General features: G+C 36.7%; 1 protein-coding gene across 1 annotated transcript; it reads right to left on the reverse strand.

Annotated features, from left to right (window-relative positions):
• Positions 1–255: 255 nt before the first annotated feature.
• On the reverse strand, positions 256–20,332 carry LOC128013736 (FYVE, RhoGEF and PH domain-containing protein 6-like). The gene is made up of 21 exons (XM_052596926.1): positions 20,095–20,332; positions 15,289–17,140; positions 13,491–13,587; positions 12,948–13,009; positions 12,334–12,364; positions 11,399–11,550; positions 9,087–9,243; positions 8,811–8,898; positions 7,941–7,991; positions 7,794–7,852; positions 7,618–7,689; positions 7,471–7,539; positions 4,980–5,063; positions 4,748–4,827; positions 4,107–4,209; positions 3,853–3,999; positions 2,077–2,185; positions 1,867–1,967; positions 1,352–1,480; positions 657–799; positions 256–570 (listed from the first exon to the last, which is right to left on the reverse strand). The coding sequence occupies exons 1-21, from the start codon at positions 20,105–20,107 to the stop codon at positions 534–536; spliced, it is 3,636 nt and encodes a 1,211-aa protein (XP_052452886.1). The 5' UTR covers positions 20,108–20,332; the 3' UTR covers positions 256–533.
• Positions 20,333–23,596: the final 3,264 nt, after the last annotated feature.

The raw sequence follows: 23,596 nt of genomic DNA on the forward strand, positions 1-23,596 counted from the left end.
TAATAGAGTAGCTAGGCTACAGTAGAAAACTTATATATTTTTGAAACAACCTACAGTCAAACAAAAATGTATTCAGAAACCTTTAACATGTCTCACATTATATCACAGTTTAGAAAACTGTAATAAAATATGACGAGAACCGTAAAACTGTGTCAGAACAAATTCATCTCAATATATACGTACACACTATATCAGGTGTCTGAATAATTTTTGGTTTGACTGAACATTCTAAAATGACAATATATTGAAATGAAATTGTATAAAAATACATTTATTAAATGCAACTAACTGGTTACAGTGTATTTGCCGTAAAGCATAAATATAACAGCATAATTAAAGGATGTGTAGTATATAATGATCAGATATGCTATGGAGAACTATTACATAAGTGAAAACATACATTTCACAACTTCATAATACCAACTGCACACGCAAATGTGGCGTGCCGTAATTTTAATAAATTTTAATGCATGTGTGTGTCTTTTGTGTGACGCTCTGATCTGGAAACATCACAGGTCGAGAGCGAGAGAGGGTTAGAGGACCGTGGCTTCCTGGATCGCTTCAATCCATCTGGGAGGAAGATAGGATTGTGAGATTTAAATGACAAAAATATGAAACACATGGAGTGTTTCAGACGTGTGTTATATTACACTCACCGGTCACAGATCTGGCTGTCGCTCGCTCTGAAGATGTAGTACAGAGTGCTTTTGTGATAAAGTTTAAAATGCAGGGAAGATTCGGGTTTCTCTGTTCGGAGAGAAAATCCCAGAAGAGGCTGACTTTCCAAAGCTGCTACGTCCTGCATACAATAAACACAAACAGGGTAAAAAATACGATATATATAATTTATACTAGTGTATAAAATATATTTATCTAATGCATTGAGCTGCCTGGTTACATAGAAATAATACTGGATAAATACTAAAATATGTGGTTATATACCAGAAATACTGCATAATTTGAACTGCAATTAAAAAAAAAAATACAATGAAAATTTTTTTTTAATTCAAATTTACCTTTTGACAAGAACAAAAATAATGCTATAAAAACATCAAAAATACTATCTATTGAAACTAAACTGAAGATCTGCTATCTCATGCGCTGTGTGATGACAGAAACCCGAACACATTAACACACGACTGCCCTCGTTTACACCTCAATGGCTCTTTCTGTTTAGAAACTAGACCCACCCCGTCACCATCACTGATACTATCACTCCAAAACAGCTGAAACCCCACCAATAAGAGTAGCCTCGACCTACTGATCATTTCAAACTGACATCAAAGTCTGCGTAAAACTAAAGATGGACACTATTTACTGAATTTAAACGGCCCCGGCTGTATACTCTCACCTCACTGGCAGCGTAAGTGTACAGAACTTTGTTCATGATGACGAACCAGAACCGCTTCCACTGTTTTCGGTTGGCCTTCGCCCTCTCCAGGTAGCCGCTCATCGAGGACCCGTCTGTGTTCGCTGAAACCTAAAATAAATGTACATGTACACAGACCAAATCCAACATTTAAGACTTTCTGAAAAAGCATATTTTGCTAATCAAGGCAGCATTTAACTAAGAAAAAAATCCAGCAGAGGAAGTGATATTGTACATATTGACTGCAACTTTAAATAGCTGAATTATATTTTAAAAAATGTTCAAATGTGATTTATTCCTGTTATTAAAACTGTAATTGCAGAAGCATTACTCCAGTCTTTAGTGTCACATCATGACCTGCTCAAGAACCATTTCTGATTATTACGTCAAAAACTAAATCCTCAATGGCTGGAGCAAGACAAACCTCTCTTTATGATATTAGGCTAGATTCGGTCAGCTTTGACTTGCATATGAAAGACAGTTCTTTGCATCATCACCTCTTTAAGGGCAGCTGGTATTTTCTTCTGCTTTCTGAAGGGAAAGGCCCCTGGCGGCTTGCCAGTAGGTGACAGAGGCGAATTAATGGTTTCTTGTTCACCTATTATTAGTAATGACACACACATAAACACAGACTCTTGTTACAAATCAATATATAGGTAGAGGCTTCGAGCAGACGGTTTCTGTGCGAGTGTGTTTGTGTCATGAACCTGAACTATTCTGCTGCAAAGCGGAGAAGCAGAGATCACAAACTCGTGCGAGGTTATTCTTCAGGTATTTCAGCGGATGTTTGTTAGTTGAACAGGCCTGACACACAACCTACACGCCAAGAGAAGAGAAGGCATGCATAAACACACGCAAACATCATGCAGTGAACAACTACTAGCTGGCAGACAGACTGAAAGAAATCTGGTGCATGTGGAAATGATAATAATAATAAAAAAAATATGTATATAATAAAAAAATTAAAAGTATATATAATATACATTTAAAAATTGTCCAAAAACATATGCCAAGTTCATGTTGGATTTGAAAACTTACACAACTTCTAACAATAGTTTAAACTTCATGATTCTTAAAATGTCAACTTAGTGATTATATCAAGTTAAATAGTATTTATTCCTTATTAATTCCTTAGTATCCTTAAAATGTTTTGTAAGGTAAAAGTATTCTGAAGTAATATCAATATTATAATTATAATTTGAATTTGAATCAATAGTTCACAAATACTGTATATGATTAAGACAGTTATCACATTGACATTTTTACCTTTTACAAGCTTATGGTTTAAATATTTAAAAGATAGATTAGATAGATAGATAGATGCAGATAGATTCAGCATGTTTCAACATATAATTAAAAGGTTAACACAAGCATATTGTAGCTTGTCGCATGTTTCTAGAAGTTGTGACAAGCGTGTATAAGCATGTTTTCAGCAGTTCCTTGTATGTTGCATACATGTTTTAATTTAGCGTGTTTCTAGAACTTAACACGTTTTTGCGTGCATGTATCAGCTTGTTTTTGTTGCTATATGTGTTAGCATGTTGCTAGCATTATCATACAATGTTTGCCCTCAACAAAAAGGCTATTTGACTTTGAATAACTGCACAAAAAAAGTGACCAGCAAATGTTTATGATTCTTACACGTTTTATTCATATATGATAATCTTCACAAATTAGCACAGCAACTCCGAATATTGTAGCCTAAATACAATTAGCAGAAGGAATAAGCTTAAGTCAGACTACAAACAAACTACACTATAATCGTAAAACGTTACCGTAACTAAGCTTCGGACAACTCTTTCAATCTTTATTTAAAAGAGTTGTCCGAAGCTTAGTTACGGTAACGTTTTAAGATTATAGTGTAGTTTGTTTGTAGGCTGACTTAAGCTTATTCCTTCTACAAGGTGGAAAGTTTGAGTTAAAATTTACTTATTGCGTTTATATTCATACAAACTGTAACTGAACTTGCAAGTAGCATAGCCTTTGCTGTCCCATTTATTTTATGTAATGTATTGCAAATGGCTGGGCTTGCTTATTTGTTTTTAATAACAAAAACCCCAAAGGTGATATTTTTGGCAATTGTAAAGGCCCTTTCTTTCACACCAAAAGTGAAATGAAAAGGCCTCAGACTGAAAGAAGCATCTATAAATGGGAACACAAAGTAACTTGATTATTTAATTGAAAAAGTAACTCAAGTATTTCATTGTAAATGTAAAAGTAATGCATTACTCCACTAGTAGCTTGAAAAAGTAATCTGATTACGTACTGTAACTCTAGTTACTTTGTATCCATTACATATAGTAGAATAAAACATTAAAATATCTTGAGGTTTTGTTTACCACTGAACGTATTGCAAGCATTTAACCAAAAACCCTCAAGATCTCATATTGGACATGTTTTACACTGGTTTTCCTCCTTGTGATCGTATTGCCCCTGATAATTTCAGGTGTGAATGTGGTTTTTGTTAAGGGCAATCATCTCACCTTCCCACAGGCTCTGCAGTGGTGGCGTCTCCAGGTGAGGGTGAACTCACAGGTGCAGATCATGCACATAGTGGTCCTCAGGTCCGGGATCCATATCGGGGCTTTGGATCCCAGCTGGGCCCCGCTGTCTGGAACATCTTGGGTTGCCTGGAAAATATTGATGAGTTGATGATAAAACTGCACACATGAAGCATTATGATGATAAAGTTCATGATTTAAACTCAGTTACAGGTAATTTCAATCAGTTGGTTTACCATCTCAGGGTTTCTGACGGAGGTGAAGGTGGTCTCTTTCTTGGTGTAATCGTCGATTGCGGTGGAAATGGCCTGAAGCCACTCATCTCGACATGCAGCAGAGCTTTGAGGATCAAACCACAAGAGTGTAACAGTCAGAAACATACAGTACTCATTCAACTGTATGAATTACAAGTACATGGTCTACAAATTGTATGGATTTCACGTTACCGGGCATGAAATAAATGTAAGTGATGAATAATAAGAATCTGGACACTGTACAATATAAACGTTTTTTTAAGTTCACCAAAATTATCATTTATTCACCCTGCTTTAATCTGCATAACGTTCTTCGGACGAAGAGAAGATATTTCGATTTTTAAATGTCTGTGGTTTTTTTTGTCAATTTAATGATATTTTGGATACGACTGACTTTCAAGTTTCACTGTAGGGGCAAATAAATGTTTCAATATTCTTCAAATTATGTTTAATGTTTCACAGAACACAGTCTGTCATGTAGGTTTGGAGCAAAATGAGCCTCAGAAAATGATGGGTTTTGGGTGAACTTGGGTGTAAGGATTAATGAATAAATAGGATCAAATGAGAACCACCACCACAGCCCACACATTTAATATTTAAGCATTTTATGGAAAGATTCTCACCTGGCAGATAAAATAAAAGATCGTTCAACACTCTCAATGTTCAGCTCATTCTGATACCCCTCCTGACTTGGTTTACTGACCTGAGCGTAATACAGACAATAATAGAAAATAAGACATCCTGAAATCTATGTAAAGATGTAAAAATATACATGTAAAAACAAAACAAACAAAATACGTGATTATAAGCAGGACTGCATTTTACTGTGACATTTTCAAAGAAAAAAAATCTCACCTTCATCTCAGCTAATGACAGTATGTTGTTCAGTTTGAAGTTACCCGTTGCTACCGGCGAGGTGTACAGAAGACTATCGTTCAACTGTTCAAGAAGAAATAAGAAATACACGATAAATAACAATATTTCATGTTTTATGTCAGAAAAAGGCCAATATTAGGGAATTATTTTTTACAAAAACAAAACAAAAGACAACAGAATAAAACAAACAAACAAACAAAATCAAACAAGTCAACACAGAATTAACAAACAAAAATAAAAAAACATACAAAAAATCAAAAAAAAAAAAAAAAAAAAAAAAGAACAAAATCAAACCAGTCAACAAACATCAATGAACAATAAACAAATCAAACAGCAAAATCAATGTAAAATGAACTAACAACAACAAAAACAATCAGTACAATCAAAATTAACAAGTCTCTATATTATGAAATATATAACAAATAAAACTCCCAAAATAAAAAAAAAATTTAATTACAAATCCAACAAAACCAACAAGTCAACATAAAATCAACAAGCAAAACCAAACAGCCAACAAAATCAAAATCAACAGAAGTCAACATGGAATCAATATAAAACAAAATTAACATGTCAAGATAACCAACAAAAACAAAACAAAAAACTATAAACATAAAAATCAAAACAACAAAACTCAACATAAATCAACTAATAACAACAAAAAAATCTACAATCAAAATTAGCATACAATAAACAAAACAAACAAGCCAACAAATCAAACAACACTCAACATAAGATCAAAAGAATACAACCAGTGTTGAGAGTAACATGTTACAGAAGTAATGCTTTACTGTAACGGATTACTTTTTTCTGTAACGCAGTAGGGTAAGCCATTACGAATACATTTTCAGTAATATTTTACTCAATACATGTTCAGAAACAACACACTTTTATCCCAAAATGTGATTGTTAGAAGAAAAAATTAAGCAGAAAGACAGCGAGACATTAACGAATCAAAAATGCCGCAAGTAAGTACTACTTCCTGTTCAATAGCTCGGTCAATAGCTGTGTGTGGTGTTATATTATAGTCCAGTTGTGTCTAATATGAACAGACCCAAGCAATTCACAGATATTGCCAGATAATCACTTTACCTCTACCATACTTTTAACAGACTCGGTTCTACATCTGTAGTTATTTTAGTGAAAGTAACTCAAAAGTAATACAGGAGTCATGTAACACATTACAGTTATGTGACGGCATTATTGTAAATTGAAGAATTACTTTTAAATAAAAGTAAAAAGTAATCTATAATGTATTACAGTTTGGAAGTAACTTGCACTACACTGGATGCAACAAACTTTTTTCTGTGTGTGTGTCCTTTTTTTCCATTGTTTTTCAGTTGAAATAACCAAGGTGGAAAAAAATCTATTAATCAACAATAACACCATAACATCCAACTAAATCATAACGGGTAAAATTAAGCCTCGCCCATAGAACAGAGTGAATCAAGCCTCATACCAGAAGTTGCATTGTGAATATTGTTTCATGTCATGTTTAAAGGGGGGGTGAAATGCTCGTTTTCACTCAATCTCCTGTTAATCTTGAGTACATATAGAGTAGTACTGCATCCTTCATAACTCCAAAAAGTCTTTAGTTTTATTATATTCATAAGAGAAAGATAGTCTGTACCGATTTTTCCCGGAAAAACACGAGCGCCTGGAGGCGTGACGTGTGGGCGGAGCTAAAGAATCACAAGCGGCAGTTGCAATGAGAGCGTTTGGAAGCTGTGACAGCTTCGAAGGCTGAAACTGAACGAGAGCAGCAGCAGCAACGAGTCGCTCCGAGCGGGGCTCGAACCCGGGTCTCCGATGGGAGGCGGACGCACTAACAAGAAGGCAGAGATATTTGAAGCAGTTTTACTCACCGCCTGCAGTTCCAACACACGATCGTGACCCTTTTTCGTTGGGATTGCATCATCCTTAAGAAATAAACGATACGCAAATCCGTCGTCAAACTGGGCTTTGTTTGTAAAACAAGCATTTTAGAAATGCAGGGAACAAACACAAACACTTGCACAACTCCGTTGATGCTCTGTAAAAATAAACTCCATCCACTGGTCCCTTAATGCTGTTTTTTTTTTTTTTGGTAATCTGTGCAGGGTTGTCTTGCCCTGGCAACCAAAAACACACTTCTTTTGTGACATTTCGCTCTCGCTCTGATCAGTGAAGTCTGTTGTGCTCTCAGTGCTCTGCTATACGGGAGCGTGCTCTCTTCCGGCAGAAGTGCCTTAGTGCCTTAGGCGTCACACAGAGCCATACTCGAAAAAAACTTTCCGAAACTTGTGACAAACCGGAAGGAGTATTTTTGGAACAGAAATACTCCTTCAAACGTACAACTTAATTTTTGAAACTTTGTCCATGTTTAGCATGGGAATCCAACTCTTTAACAGTGTAAAAAACTCAGTATGCATGAAATAGCATTTCACCCCCCCTTTAATAAAACTGAATGATCAGTGTGACGACTGTCACTTACTAAAAAGAACATCCGAGGCTGCATCACTTTCCTGGAGAGCTTCATCAAGATCCCTTCCTTTAACAAAACCTAAAAAACACACATTAATATATTACAAGCATTTACGCTTAAAAACAATTCAACAGGAATTAGCAGTTGTCAATGTACCCTTCCTGGTTGGACGATCACATGATTCCCAGTCAGCCGACACTGAACCTCATAGAGCTTCTGGCTGTTGTCCTGCATAAAAAACACATTTCACATCCCTAAAAATTTGACAAAAAGCCTAAGACATTGTATGTATCTTTTAGAAACTAAAAAAAAAAAAACAGATTCTGAATTACCTCTTGTCTTACGATTTCATTTGCATGATTAGCCACCTCCTTTACTATCGTTAGGGCAGCTGTAAACATGTATAAATATAGTGTTTATATATCATATAATAAAAGACTGAGATTTATTGTGTGGCTAATAAGACCATATATTTTCACCTTCTGCGTCTTTGTAGTCTGGCGATTCTTCATCTAGATTGTTGAGATAATCTAAGCAGAAATAACACAGGTGTACAGTATGTTTAAACATTTCTTAAATTTACGCTTATACAAAAGAACACTCTGAATAATAAACAATTAGAAGTTGTCATTAAGCCATTTCACTGCTGATTTTTATCACATTTCCACATTTTCTTTCTTTCTCGTCAAAGATATCTATGCGTTGCAGGTGCTGATTGTTTTCCATGATAACGGTGCCTTAAGTTTCAAACTATTTCATCAAGTTGATTAATGTAATCATGAAGAGCTAGACTAATCCTTAGTTTGAACACATTTATGTGATCAATGCATTTGTATTATAACATACATAGTTCACATTTCTTGCAGCATTAAGCCTGAACTGCTTACACAACACAAGCATTAAGGAGCATGTAGCTCAGACTTCTGCTTCCTCTGGAAAGCTGATTAGGTGTCAAACTAATGCATGCAAACTGCATATCACACACACACACACACACACACACACACACACACACACACACACACACACACACATGCTCTTCTGAAAACGTGTCGCTCTTGTGTTCAGATGTGTGGAAGTTCTTTATCTGAGGTGTTTGCTGTCAGGTTTCACTGTTCTCTTGCTCTTAGTAATCTGTAGATCGGGGTATCAGTGCAGATTTCCTGATTCAATCATGATTCATGGAATAAATTCTCTCACTGCCCTACCCTAGCAACCCTACTTACCCTAGCAACCAACCACAACACCCCGGCAACTGTAGTGTTTTAAAACACTACTCAGAACATCTTAGCAATTGCAGTGTATTTAAAAAAAAAAACACGGTCATGAACTCATGAGTGGATCCTCACTGGTCAGGAGCAGCTGATACTGTGGGATCCTCTGGATGGGTTTCAGCATGTAATCTCTCACTGCCAGGTTTGCACAGCATGGGAGGCTCTGCATCAGTGAGACAGAAAGAGAAAGGCAGATGATGGCCAGAGGGACATTTTCAGAGAAGTTTTTAAGAATGTGTAACCCATAGGCCATTCACATTACTCCAAACACCGCCATTCACACAAACTAGAGCATCTGGGTTACTAGTGTCTGAAGTGAACTGAACGGACAGGTCGGAGTGGTTCTGTCACCTCAAACTCTCGGACAGCTTTGGCAAACGCTGGGTTTTTCCGGCAGTGCTCTTCCAGAAGGGCCACATTCTTGTCGAACTCTCGGATATAAGTAGAATACATTTTCAGATACGGGCCTTTCTTCACAAATATGTCTGCTACACAACAGTGCTCATTCCTGTTTGAACAAGGAAACAGCTATTAATAGTTCAAATAAAAATACTCTCTGTAATCATTTATTTACATTTATTACCAAACCCGCAAGACGTTCTTTCATACGTGGAACACGCACACATAAAGATATTTAGAAGAATGTCCTGGTTGCTCTTAAAGAAACAGATCAGTTCAATTTGTGAATGAATCATTTAGATTCAGAGTCATTTGATTTAGATTCAAAAGAACACCGCTGATTGTCTAATTTTACATTTCCGGTTGTTTTTCACAGAAGGTTATGACATTGCTTTAAGGGGGTCGCACACCGGACGAGAAGCGCAGCGCCGCGCCGCGTCGCGTCGCGCCACGTCTTTAAAATTCGAACACATTATTCTCTATGTGAGTACACACACCGGCGGCGCCATTCGGCGTCTGTCCGCGGCGCCCAGCTACGACTCAGAACGCTGTTCAAATTTCTGCCGCGCCACAGAGCGCCATCCGCATAGTTTTATATTAAAAAACCCAGATGTTATAAACTGAAACTGAAATTAAAGTACAGCTCACTTGTTTCATTCAAATAAAACATTACAAAGTGTTTGGTTACGTTTTCAGCAGCACAGTTGCCTAGACAACAGATACAACAAAACAATAACAGACTTATTATAATAACACAGATTCTTTTCATTAATTAACGTTAAAAACTCAGCTTTTATCAATTAAAATCATATATTTAAAATTAAAATAATAGATGAAGTTAAAACTCTCCCATCTTGCTGCGAAATTGAGCTCACGCATATAGAATGTGCGCGTCCAGTGTGCGATACCTCGAGTTGTCCTACATGTGGCGCGACGCGACGCGGCGCGTCTCGTCCGGTGTGCGACCGCCTTTAGGGACGAGGAAAAGAGTGCAAGAATCATTTAGACTATTTCTATGATATTTTGTTGTGCATGTGGTTCCTTCATGAAGCTTTAAAGCTGCAGTCCTTTTCATTCGAAACGTCATGAAAGGAGCAACTAGCACATTCTTTAAAGTTTCTTCTTTTGTGTCAGAAGAAAGTCAAACAAGTTTGGAATGACAAGTGGGAAAAGAAAAACATTTTTAAATATTTACATTATTAAATTCTTGAAGTGTTTATTTCAGTGACTAGTCAAACTTTTTGGATAAAATTATGAATTAAATGGGTTAATGATATGATGTTTATATTTTGATCTATTAAACTAATCAATACATACATTGACTGAAAAACTGTTTCAATAAAATAAAGTTTTAATTTTTTTGATTTAATATTAGTTAAAATTGTTAAATGTAATGTACTGTGACTTTAAACAGGATATTTACTGTAGAAATTGATTTTAAATAAATCTATTTTTTTTATTAAGATTTGCACACATTAAAAAAAAATTTTTGTTACACCACACCACATTAAATGTAATATTTAAGAAATATTTATTTAATTTTTACATTTTTAATTTACCTTGAATATGAGCCAACATTAGTACAAAGAGTACATTTCTAAAACTTGACACATTTGTTTTAAACTGGATTTTAAATGTCACACTCATGTGACCCTGAACCACAAAACCAGTCATTAGGGAAAATATTTAGAAATTGAGATTTATATATAATATGAATAAATAAGCTTTCCATTGATGTGCAGTTTGTAAGGATAGGAAAATATTTGGCCGAGATACAACTATTTGAAAATCTGGAACATTAGGGTGATATATTGAGAAAATCACCTTTAAAGTTGTCTAAATGAAGTTCTTAGCAATGCATATTACTGATCAAAATATAAATTTGGATATATTTATTGTGTAAAATTTATTAAACAATTTCAACATGATCTTTATTAAATATTCTAATGATTTTGACATAACAGAAAAACAAGCAATTTTGACCCATACAGTATATTGTTGGCTATACAAATATACCGGTGCTGTTTATGACTGGTTTTGTTCTCCAGGGTCACATATGTCATTGACTAATAAAGCTAATATCTTTGTCTAGCTTAGCTATTACATAAATATCAAACATATATTTGTCTTAAGCTCTACAGTGACATTTTCCATGAAACGGTGACCTACAAACGCACTGCAGCTACTGACTTCCCAGCATTACAATATAAATAAAAGGTATGAAGATTTGTCGCTTTCTGGTAGTTTGTTGATGTTTTCATTACCAGTGAGCAACCCGTTCTTCCAGCTCTCTCAGCAGGTCACAGTTGAGCTCGTACAGCTGCGGCAAATAACACAGGATCTGATTCAAGACTCGCTCGTCGATTACGGGTTTCCCCGCCTGACAGGAGGCCTTCATCACTGCGTCACGAAAATCCTGCAGGGCGAAAGGAAGTGATATTAAATTACAGAAAACCATTATTTTAGATGCTATTCCAAAGACCTTTTACCATCACTAACACCAAAAGCTCTCAAAATGGCCAAAGGCTTTGAAACTTAACACAATAAAAGTATCCTAATAGTTCAAATGAGCTCAATTAATTGGAGCATGACAGACCCAGTTCCCATATTTTTCTTATTATATTACCAGAATATTCATCATTCGAGAAGAAATACACTGAATTCATACTGACATGAGTACTATAAGAGAAAATAAGGGTGAACCCTTCCTGGATAAAAACAAATGCTTAAACTGGTTTTATTTACCCAGGATTGATTTATACCTAACAGACGGCAGACAAACCTATTACATTACTGATCCCAAACAGTAAAGTGTGTTCATTTAAATGTATATGACTCTTGTTGTAACATTTCAATTAAACTAATTAGTCTCTACTTTAACAGCTGAATGAAAAAAAGCAGGTTGCTACTTTGATGCTACCAGACGACTATTTTTAGGTTTTAAAAAATAGTGACAATAATACTGAGAAACTAATAGTTTCAGTGCAATAATGCTACTGCAAGTCAGTCTGCTTTCACTAATAATGTACAAGAAGCAGATGAAGCATTAAAAAGCAGATTTAGAAAAGAGCCCATGTGACTGATTTACTCACATTTCATCAAACAGGTTCAAAAGCAGGCTTTTACATGGGACATTACGCAATGGCTGCTACTTAACGTGACTGTGCATAAATCAACTCAAGTCATAGTGAACACTTACTACATGAAGGAGCTTCAGCACTTTCACGAATCTGGAAATAAGTAGATAAAAAGTACAATTAAGAGAATTTAAAGAAAGAATACAAATTTCAAAAGGAAGGATTTATGCAAATAAAACTTAAGTTCTGTCATGACAACTCTCAGAGGGATTGGCATGGTAATGTACATGACAATGTTAATGTATATTTTTTTCTTTTGCGGAACAGATCTGCTACGCTGTTGCTGCGGCAGAGTAGGTACAGAGACTTGCTACTGCCAATACATCCACAACATGTTGCTGTGAGCATGTAAGAAATACTGCTGCTGCAAATATAACACATATGAATAACCTCCATTTAGCATACATGAATCACCCCATAGCAGATCTATACAGGTGGAGCTGGGGAAGGAGAAGGGTTTCTAAAGTGCGCTGCAAACTGCTACAGCAAAAACAAACAAACAAAGTATTGAATATTGAGCAATAAGATCATTGGCTACTGATACAGGAGAGAACCAATCAGCTGCCATGTGACAATGATGTCGCCAGGTCAGATTGTGGTAGACCTATCGGACTGCGCATTCTATAGTTTCATGCCAGAACTCTGTATTTATTGAATTTATGCGAACAAGACTTACACTTTCTCTGAAGATGAGATCTCATTTACAATGTACGCAACCTTGGTTTTCTTCGCTTCAGTCTAGAAAAAAAATAAGAAATTACCATCAAAAATAACCGTTTAGCTCTAATTAAATAAGTAAACAATGTATAGAAATGGTATATCCTGTTCTGTTATATTTCTGTAAATAAATAACTTTTCTTTTTTTAGGATCAATGAAGTTTTAAAGGGATAGTTCACCCAAAAATGAAAATTCTGTTATCATTTACTTGCCCCTCATGTCGTTCCAAACCTGTATGAGTTGCTTTCTTATGTTGAACATAAAAGAAGATATTTTAAAGATTACTGGTAATCAAACAATTGGTGGTTCCCATTGATTTCCATGGGGAAAGAAATACAGTGGAAGTCAATGGGAACCACCAACTGAAAGCAACTCATACAGGTTTAGAAAGACATGAGGGTAAGTAAATTATTACAATTTTCATTTATGGGTGAACTATCCCTTTAACTTATGAAGTGTTAGAAGATTTTATAGCATTTCTAAATAATGTGAATACAGTACCTGTTTTCCTTTATTGACATTGTTATCCTCATCTTCTGAGCTATCGTCATATTCTGAACGTGTATCATCCAAATCCAGCACTTCTTCCAACATATTTCTGGAAAGAAATCAAAAGAGGAACTGAAGAGCTGTCATGAATGCATCACCAAATTACCATCTTCCCTCCAGAACAGCTACAGCACCAGGGGCCTCATTTATAAACAGTGCGTAGAAAAGGTTCTATATTTTGTCCTTATATTTCAGCACATTCCTACATATAAGTTGGTAGTTCACACACTTTGTGGTGGTTCTCATTATGCACACATTGCAGTGTTGATATATGAGGGCCCAGAAGAGTGGATAGTTATGACTCAGAATCTGTAGTTTGAATTAAATGTAGGTCAAATGTGAAATCATTCAGCAACATCTATTCAGAATGCTTTGGCCATTCTTCAGATTCTATGTGGAATGGGTGCGTCACATAAACCAAACAAAACATGTTTTTAAGTTTGTTTTGACCTTATGTTTTGCTGGTGCTGTCAGACAGCAGCTCTCTGATTATTGCAGTAAAAACAAGAAAGACAGTTCTAAACCAAACTTAACCATCTGCCAAATTATCTAGCCTTAATTAAATTATTTTGTCACTAATATTGTGGAAAATCATTTTAAAATGTAATAAAAAAAATGATTATTTTAAAATAAGGTGATATTAAGAGATTTTTTTATATATGAGTTTATTTTTTTTAAATCTATACAAAATAATTGTCTCCTTTTCCATTTATGAGTGTGAATTAAATCTAATTAGATAAAACCCAAAGAAAATTGGAATTGGAGTATGAATGACAGGAATATGAATTTTCTAAATATGTTGCTAAAATATGTATTAAATATGATTATATATGTAAACTAACTACAAATATCCATCCCTAGGTACAGCATGTAAACGTCAATATTTTTAACCTTTTTGAAAAACAAACTTTTACAAACGTGACTTTTCTAAACAGCTTTACAAGCTTTATGTGCAGAGATAAGATCCGTAAACTCGCAAAGATTAAAGTCTCAAACCCAAAGAGATATTCTTTACAAAAGTTAAGAGACTTATCCACGCTCTCCTAAAACAGCTCATTTAAACATGCCCCCACGTTTACATCATGATGTGCGGATATTTGCATAACACCGCCCAAATGTTCAAGCAAAAAAAGAAGGCATAACTTTTATTCTCGCAGTAGTATTGTTTTCACCACCTCCATCTCGTGTTTCCAAACATGGTAAGGGGTGAAACATTTCCGTCACATGCTTGAGGTATTCAGCCAATCACTTTGCACTGTATAGCTGGCCAATCAGAGCACACCATGCTTTTAAGAATGATGAGCATTGTAAAAATCGACACGTTTCAGAAAGGCGGGGCATACAGGAGCAACAATTTATATTTTGAACTGTAAACCGCGTAAACATTTCATTACATCAAATTCACAAAATAATGTTATTTTTAGCAACGTCGTATGAACCCTTTAAGTTGAAATTCAGCAATCAAGAAATCATTAATTATTTCATACTGTACATTATAATGTTATGTCTAAATTCAAGTATCACAATAGTTATTTAACATTGACAAAAAAAAAAATTCTAATCTGTGTTTTCACAAAACAATCTACACAAAACTACTAAGTAAAACTACTTACTAACGAGATGCGCATGAAAATCACATTAGATTTTTCGCACAACCCCACAGTGTAGAAGGGGGTGTCATCAGGAAAGGTGCTCAAGTCAGGACACCCAACATATTGGACAATTTATAATGATATCCATGCATACTAACCTTTCAAGAAACTGCTGCTCTTTGGCATCTACACAGTGTTCTGGGAACTCATCAGGAACTTCATAAATACCATCGTCCTCATATTTTGAAGACTGGTATTGGCATTTAATGGTATCCTGTGCCTTTGCAGGGCTAAAAGGAGGCAGGTTTTCATATTCTGCGATGTCTTCATATGCATGTTCAGATTCACCAGCACTCTCCATACCTTCATCGACACACTGCTCAACTCCTAATATGTTCCCATTCACTGCTGGACTCAAATCCAGTCCATCTGGGAGTACACTGTGCAGTGGCAGCAGTTCCAGAGAGCAGATTTTGCGCTTGCTTTTCTCTGTATCCACTGGGTGTTCATTCATAACCGGAGCGGGATCGACAGTCTGTTCGCTCTTGACGGATAACTTAGGCACCTTTTTGCCAGATTCAAGGTCCATGATCCTAAGAAAGGAGGTCTTCTTGAGGCCATTAGGTTTATGGGTGTCTGCTGATGATAAGGACTTAGATTTCGGCTTGAGAGTCTTCTTGTTTGGCACATGACTTGCTTGCTTCTTCTCAACTGCAAGAGGGAGAGGTTCTTCAATGTGACCATCGTTTCTCAGTGGAGATTGGGATTCTGGTGTCTTTTTAGGAAGCCTATCTACTGAAAGCTCTGTAGCCCCAATGTTGTTGAGCCTGTTGCCATCAGGTCGAAGTTTTTGGGTCTTCTTCATGTCTTTATTGCTTGATACCAAAATGTCAATGACCCCAGTGGTTACATCCAGATTTTTTGCTTTCTTTACAGGCCCCTGTACACCAATATCCTGGGATTTATTTTGTTGCACCCGAGAGATCTTCTGGCGTGGGGCAGGTATTGGAGCGCCCTTCTGGCTGATGCACTGGGTGCTTTTTGCACCTCTTGAGGCCTGAGGATCTTTGTTCTCTCTAGAATGTCTTACAGCATTGATGTTCACCTTTGGACTTTCTTTCCATAATGGATCTGGATTGTTAACATCAACTGGTAAGACAGTGAACTCTTTTTTTGTGATGCCTGTTGCCTCCTGAAGGACAATGCTGGATTGCTTCTTCATAGTTTTGCGCTGCATGGCCACTGGTGCTTTTTTAGGTGGCTTTGTAGTGGATGGACAATATTGCACACTACTTATGGCTTGTTGACATTCTAGAGGTTCTGGATTACTATCAGCAGATGAATTAACACTAGATACAATGTTGTTTTGGAGCTTCCTGGTCAACTGCATCTCAGAACCACTCTGATGTGCCTTCAGTGGCTCTGTGTTCTGGGATGTTTTCCGATGTTTTTCAGTTGGATGGAAATGATCACTATTGGATGAACTGTGTTCAGAGATGGACTTCGACAAAGAGGGTGTCACTAAATGCTTCTGTTCTTCTGGTATTTTCAAGGAAGGTTTTAATGGGATCTTTCCGGGTCCTTTGTTTTTGCTCGCTTTATACTTATCAGAACTTTGTTGGTGAACATTTTGGTTGTTTTCCTTCGGTGAGCAATTGGCACAGTTTCGGTCATTGCACACGCAGATGGGAATGATGTAATCCCACTCTGGCTTGTTGCTATTCTGAGTTTCATTTCTGAAATTTAAAGCACCAACGTTCTTTGTGATGCCAGACGTTTGTTGTGAAACAGCTTGATGACCAACCTTGGATGATAGGCATTTCATATTGAAAGCTGGAGGGGGGAGTTTGGAGAGGCATGGTTTTGGTGGCACATCAGGTTTAACTTTGCATTTAACAGCTGGCAAGGAAGGCTGGTAAACACAGAGCTTTGAAGCAGGTGGATGTACTGTTAGCATCGGTGGTGGGAGAACCTTGGGTTTTGGTGCCAAAGGTGGTTTCTGATCACCAGCTGAGAGGAGAAAGAAAAGCACATACAGAAATATGAACAACGAAAATAATTATTTGGCTGAAACACAGTTTAAAACGGGAGATGACATGGTCGGTTCACTTAGTTTCGTCGTGGCCATGATATAATAATTCATAGGAACATGATAATATGTTTTGGCCAGGAGATATTAATTTGTGGGAATGTCATATTAACTTGTGAGAATTTCATATTATGTCGTGGCCAAAAGATCATTTCAACTGTATACAAATATTACGGTAACAAGATGATCATTTAATGGACTTACAAGACTGTAGGACAGATAAAAATGTGTTCCTGTAGGCCTATTTTATATTATGCACTTTATGTAACATTTATTCATGATAAACTTCATTTTGAATGCTCACTATTATAGGTAATAGGGCTGCAACTAACGATTATTTTGATAATCGATTAATCTGTCGATTATTTTTACGATTAATCGATTAATCGGTTTATGTACTTATATTTTAGTTTTTTCCATTTTTTCCCCAAGTAAATTATTAATAAAGGGTCTTTATCATTCAGCATAGATTTTTAAGAGATTTTAACCATTTTGCATTGTCATATCCTCATCAAAAATATACCTGGAGTTGTTTTATTATGTTAGTAATCCTTTGTCGAACTCTTCTGCAATCAAAACACTGACCCATACTCTAGCAAAATTCACAAGGAGATTTCAAATATTGTTTTCATCATGGCAGTCCTTAGAGCTCCTAAAGTAGTTTAACATCCCAAACAAAGCTTAAGGAATCTTTGAGAACATATTTTCACGAAGTATAAGGATAAAACAGAATAAAATTGCAGTGCATTGTATTTTATTATTTACTGGGAAAAAGCTTTATAGCTTATGCTGTGAAATTGTAAACAATCCTTCGAAAAAAAGTGCCAATGGCATGAAACCTGAATGGAACTCACAATTTAAATTAAAATCCATCAGAAGGTTGTCCAGAAAAAAAAAATTGGGACACACACAAAAAACCTGCTGTGTGAAAAAGAGCAGTGAATACTTAGAAAAGAAGTGCATTTTAAATATACTCAAACATTTACCTCTCTCATTCAGTCATAATTAGGCTGCAAGTCTGAATTATGAACTGGTAAACGACAAACTGATCACATAACATGTTTGTAAAGCTTTAAATGTTAACTGTTAAAAAGCAATGTTATCAGCTTTTACGACTAAACATTTGCAAACAACCTTGTACTGGAGAATCTGCACAAATAAAATTCTTAGGGGCCGTTCACATATCGCACCTAAAAACGCGTGAAAAACGCTAGTCGCGCCGCTTTCTCCTCCTTTCCAAAGCGCTCGGGCAGAAGCGCCCCTGCCTTTGCTAAGCAACCAGGCGTCTGCCTTTGCTAAGCAACTATGACGTGCTCTCTCCATGACGTGCCCTCTCCATGAAGACCCGGAAATTTCAGCAAAGGATAAATGGATGCGGTGTGGACATGCCTGGAAAAACGGGCGCATCGCACCGCGTGCGTGTCGCGACCGCGTCGCTTCCATTAAGAGAGTGCATACTGCGCGCCTAAATAGGAAATAACGAACTTGAGCACGCAAAAGATACGATATGTGAACGGCCCCTTAAACAGTTCAGTAGTGCAGAGTTTACAGGTTACTCTTCATTTTGAAGGCTCAAAGTAAAGTAAAGCGAAAAGCTGCAGAGACGCTGTTCGGGAAGCACGTGACATAAAACGAGGCCAGCTATTGGCTATTCGCTACTTCACCTGCTGTACTGGCTGAGTAAAACCTCCGGTGGCTCATTACTGCCACACTTTGGTCACCGCAGATTTGAAATATGCACGAAATGAGCCGCTTATGGCAAATAAAATTTATTTAGCGACGAATCGATTACTAAATTAGTTGACAACTATTTTAATAATCGATTTTAATCGATTAAATCGATTCGTTGTTTCAGCTCTAATAGGTAATAAAGTCCGGCAGCCAAGGCATATGGTTAATATAATAATTCAATAATTAAATATTTTCTATAATAAATAATGTACAAATTTTTGCGATTCAAAATAAAATATGAATGAATAAATCTCTGATAATCCCAGGTCGCTATGGTCGGGCAGGTTTGTTTAAACATTAAACTCATGGCCACGAGAAAAACCATGTCCTTCCCTCAACATAAGAAGTCGTGGCCTTGAGATGCTATGTTGAGGGAACGACATCTATTTCTCGTGGCCATGACTTCTTATGTTGAGGGAAGGACATGACATAATATGACGTTCCCATGAATTAATATCTCGTGGCCATGACAAAACTAAGTGAACTGACCATGTCATCTCCCAGGCACCGTAATATCGAAATATATTCTTTATGTTTTTTACTTATACAATTAGGTGATTACATTAAGTGTTACATTAGCCAAAACATTTAATAGGCTTGGAGTCCATCAAAGCCCAAAACAGAAAGTTGTTCTCATAAGCACCATATGTTTCTGTCATTTCAGTTTCACTACATGTACTGTACATGGAAAGTCCCCAGCTTCAATGAAAGTAATAATTATATTGCATATTCTACTAGTTAACGTTATTAAAATAACACTTAAAAACAAAAATCAGATAAATATGGTAGACTGAAACTAATAGCTGCCAGACATTTTACTCCAGTCAATATTTCGAGTAGACGCTTGAAGGAGTTTAAAAACCAAACCAAACCCCTCCTAGAGAAAACAGGTGTTACAATATTTTGACAACTCTCTGGGTGACGACTAGCCGACTTATTTCATTTACATTTGACTTTCCTTTTAAAAAGGGAATTTCAAACAAGCATAAAATAAACAAGTGGTGAGCTTGTGATAACACACTTTTCACATTTGTCTTTTAAATTACACGTTATTTAAATATTACATCAGCTTATTGTATAACTGAAATGGTTGTAGTTGTGACTTAGTGTGTATTACGTGTAAAAAGAAGAAAAACACACTCACCTGCTCTCTTCATCTTCCAACAACAATATTCACTCAATCACGACATTTTTGTGACCACCAGAAAAAATGCGCCGTGCGTTTGTGTTTCCAGGAGCATGTTTTCAAGTTTAACACACAATCCAAGGCGATGTTTCAGCCCAGTTTAATGAGGAAAGACAGAGCAAATTCTTTCAAAGGCTCAGGGAGGGCGGGTTACAACTGTACACACGTGCCTCTGTGTGGAAAGTAATTCAGGTTTTACTAACGCTTCCATTGTGCGCCTGGCTCTGTTGATCTGAGTTGATACTGCCTTAAAGTTAAAAGTCCTATATTGGCGTTCAAAAAAAGAGAATTGCACGGAAATAAAACGCCATCTATTTATGTGCTTAAGGTATCCGTTGGTAAAAGGAAATACATTTGTTAGCCTACTGACATTTTCAGTATCCTCATAATTTAGCCACAATAGTTGTGCATATAATAGGCTATGTTGCCTAAATATGAAATACATTTAGCGATAAATTTGATTCCTAACTGCTTGTTTGCTTTTAGCATGGATATCCATCTGCGCCTCAGAGTCAGATACCAAACTTCGTTCGATTTAAGAACGAATCGGGTTTTGAATCAGATTCACCAAACGCAGCCTGAAAGATTCAGTGAATCAGCAACTCGTGATTCATTGAACTGCCTCTGACATGTTTAATAATGAGCCTATCAATGGTGTATTTGGGAAGTTTAGAGTATGCGGGTGTCAGGTATTGTGTTTTTGAGCGGACCACCTGATCATCTGAAACCACAAATTACGAGACCTATACTTGGGCAAATTACAATGCTATGGCGTTCAGTGGGGCGTTTTCAACCCGGAAGTTTAGAGGTGGGACTTTATATTTTAGCAATGGGTTAAAACAGCATAAAAACGCCTGTATCGGTTTGAATACCGCAACTATAAACGCCATTTTTTGTTCTACTACACAAATGCAGCATCGACCCCCACATAATGAATCTGTTTGGTGAACCGTTTAAAAAGTTCGGAGTCACTGAATCTGAATCGTTTGAATCAGACCCTGCTTCCCATGTGTATACAATCCACCCTTAATAGTATTGGAAATTACCAATATCACAAAGTATTAAAGATGGATAGTGGGCACACTGGGACGCAGGCAGACAATCTGAAACAAAATGTTTGAATGAACAGATTCGCGAAATGAAAACGACTTCAGCTCTGTTATAATTTTGCACTCGTGTAAATAAATAAAAATAAAGTCTTCACCCAATTGACTAGCCGACAATAAAATCTTTAATTCTTTTATTATTAGTATTGTTGCTTTTAGTTTGTCTTGAAGAGTTTTATTAGCTTTTAGATTGACATTATGCTGTTATTTAATTATTTAATAAAACTTCAAAATATAAAAAGTAAATGTGTAATACATCTCCAAGGCAAATCACAAAATCATCAACACTGGCTTTCCATTTGTCTGTATTTGTTCCAGATAGACTGGCAGGTTGTGTGTTTTACCTGCATTTTTTATTTTATTTTATTTATTTATTTATTATTATTATTATTATTATTATTATTTTCAGGTTATATTATTATACCAAATTGCCGTTTGTCTTTATCGCTGTACCTTTACCCAGAAAAAAAAACCCTACCTTACATACTTACGGTAAATTATATAGTGGCGCCCTCTAGTGATTGAGAAATGCATTGTCAAATTCAGCAAGTCTGTCATTTACAGTCATTTACATCTTATTCTTACTAAGTCGATCATTTAGTGCAATTTAATGCATCCTTGATGAATACACTTTTTAATTATTGTGTACAATTGTTCTTTATCATAATATAGGATATTACAGATATTCATTTTTTTTTCTTTTGCTATTTACCTTTATTAACAATTTTCCATCATTTTATTTTCAAATATTACAACATAATTGTGTGCACAAAAAAAAAAAAAAAAAAAAAAAAAAAAAAAAAAAAAAAATTCTGTCTAAATTGATTAAAGACTGTTTGGCTGCAGAGATTCTGAAGATATAAACGCTGCGGTGTTTGAATAACAGTCCTGCACCTGCATCTGAGTCTGCAGACACTGAACCTGCTGTCGATCCTCCAGAGACGAGTCTGCATTAGTGATGATCACATGACATCTGTGCACCAACACCACTCGATGATCTAATCTGACCCACAAAAAACTTCAGCCAAGTATGGTGACCCATACTCAGAATTCGTGCTCTGCATTTAACCCCATCCAAAGTGCACAAATGTGGTTTTATTAACAAAGTTCAGGAGGAGCACGATCAGATAATCATCCAATTTGGCACAGGTGCATCTCGTTTAGCTAATCATCTTAAATAGCACACAAGCATATATATATCCAGTCTTCCTACCTCCTGTCCTATGACAGTTTTTCGGCATCCCTCCTCCACCCCAACTCCTCACTTCTTATCTATTTATTCCATCTTGGGGATAGGGGGAATTATTTGGGTTCGGGCTATGCTCCGGGCCCGAACCTCTCCCCCAGGACAGCACGCCAAAATATGCCTAATATACGCCTTCAGATTAGATGTAAGGGTGAACTCGTGAAACACAGAGCAGTGAACACACGCACGCACGCACGCACACACACACACACACACACACAGCAGTGAACACACACACACAGAAGTGAACACACACACACAGCAGTGAACACACACACACACACACACACACAGCAGTGAACACACACACACAGAAGTGAACACACACACACACACACACACACAGAAGTGAACACACACACACACACACACACACACACACACACAGCAGTGAACACACACACACACACTCACACACACACACACACAATGCAGAGCACAAATTCTGAGTATGGGTCACCATACTTGGCTGAATGTCACGTCACTTTCGTCACTTTCACTTTCACAGCAGTGAACACACACACACACACACACACACAGAAGCAAACACACACAGCAGTGAACACACACACACACACACACACAGAAGTGAACACACACACACACACACACACACACACAGAAGTGAACACATACACAAACAGAAGTGAACACATACACACACACAAGTGAACACACACACACATAGCAGTGAACACACACACACACACACACACACACACACACACACACACACACACACACACAGAAGTGAACACACACACACAGCAGTGAACACACACACACACAGCAGTGAACACACGCACACACACACACACACACACACACATGTCTGGTCAGCTATCCTTGTGGGGACTCTCCATAGGCGTAATGGTTTTTATACTGTACAGACCGTATTTTTTATCACCCTACACCAACCCTACCCCTAAACCTAACCCTCACAGGAAACTTTATGAATTTTTAGATTTTCAAGAAACTTCATTCTGTGTTATTTATTAGCTTGTTTACCCGTGGGGACCTCAATTTAGGTCCCCACCGTGACACGAGTCCCCATGAGTCTGTGTGTATTCAGGTTTAAGTCCCCACCAGAATAGAAAAACAAGTACAC

Source organism: Carassius gibelio, chromosome B25 (genome assembly GCF_023724105.1).
Source record: "Carassius gibelio isolate Cgi1373 ecotype wild population from Czech Republic chromosome B25, carGib1.2-hapl.c, whole genome shotgun sequence".
NCBI lineage: Eukaryota > Metazoa > Chordata > Actinopteri > Cypriniformes > Cyprinidae > Carassius > Carassius gibelio.

Excerpts from the sequence above, each read along its gene's own strand:
- LOC128013736 (XM_052596926.1), bottom strand. Across the intron at positions 8,899-9,086 it reads AAGCTGTCCGAGAGTTTGAG|AGCCTCCCATGCTGTGCAAA; the intron begins GTGACAGAACCA and ends TCACTGATGCAG. Across the intron at positions 4,828-4,979 it reads TGTCATTAGCTGAGATGAAG|GTCAGTAAACCAAGTCAGGA; the intron begins GTGAGATTTTTT and ends TATTACGCTCAG.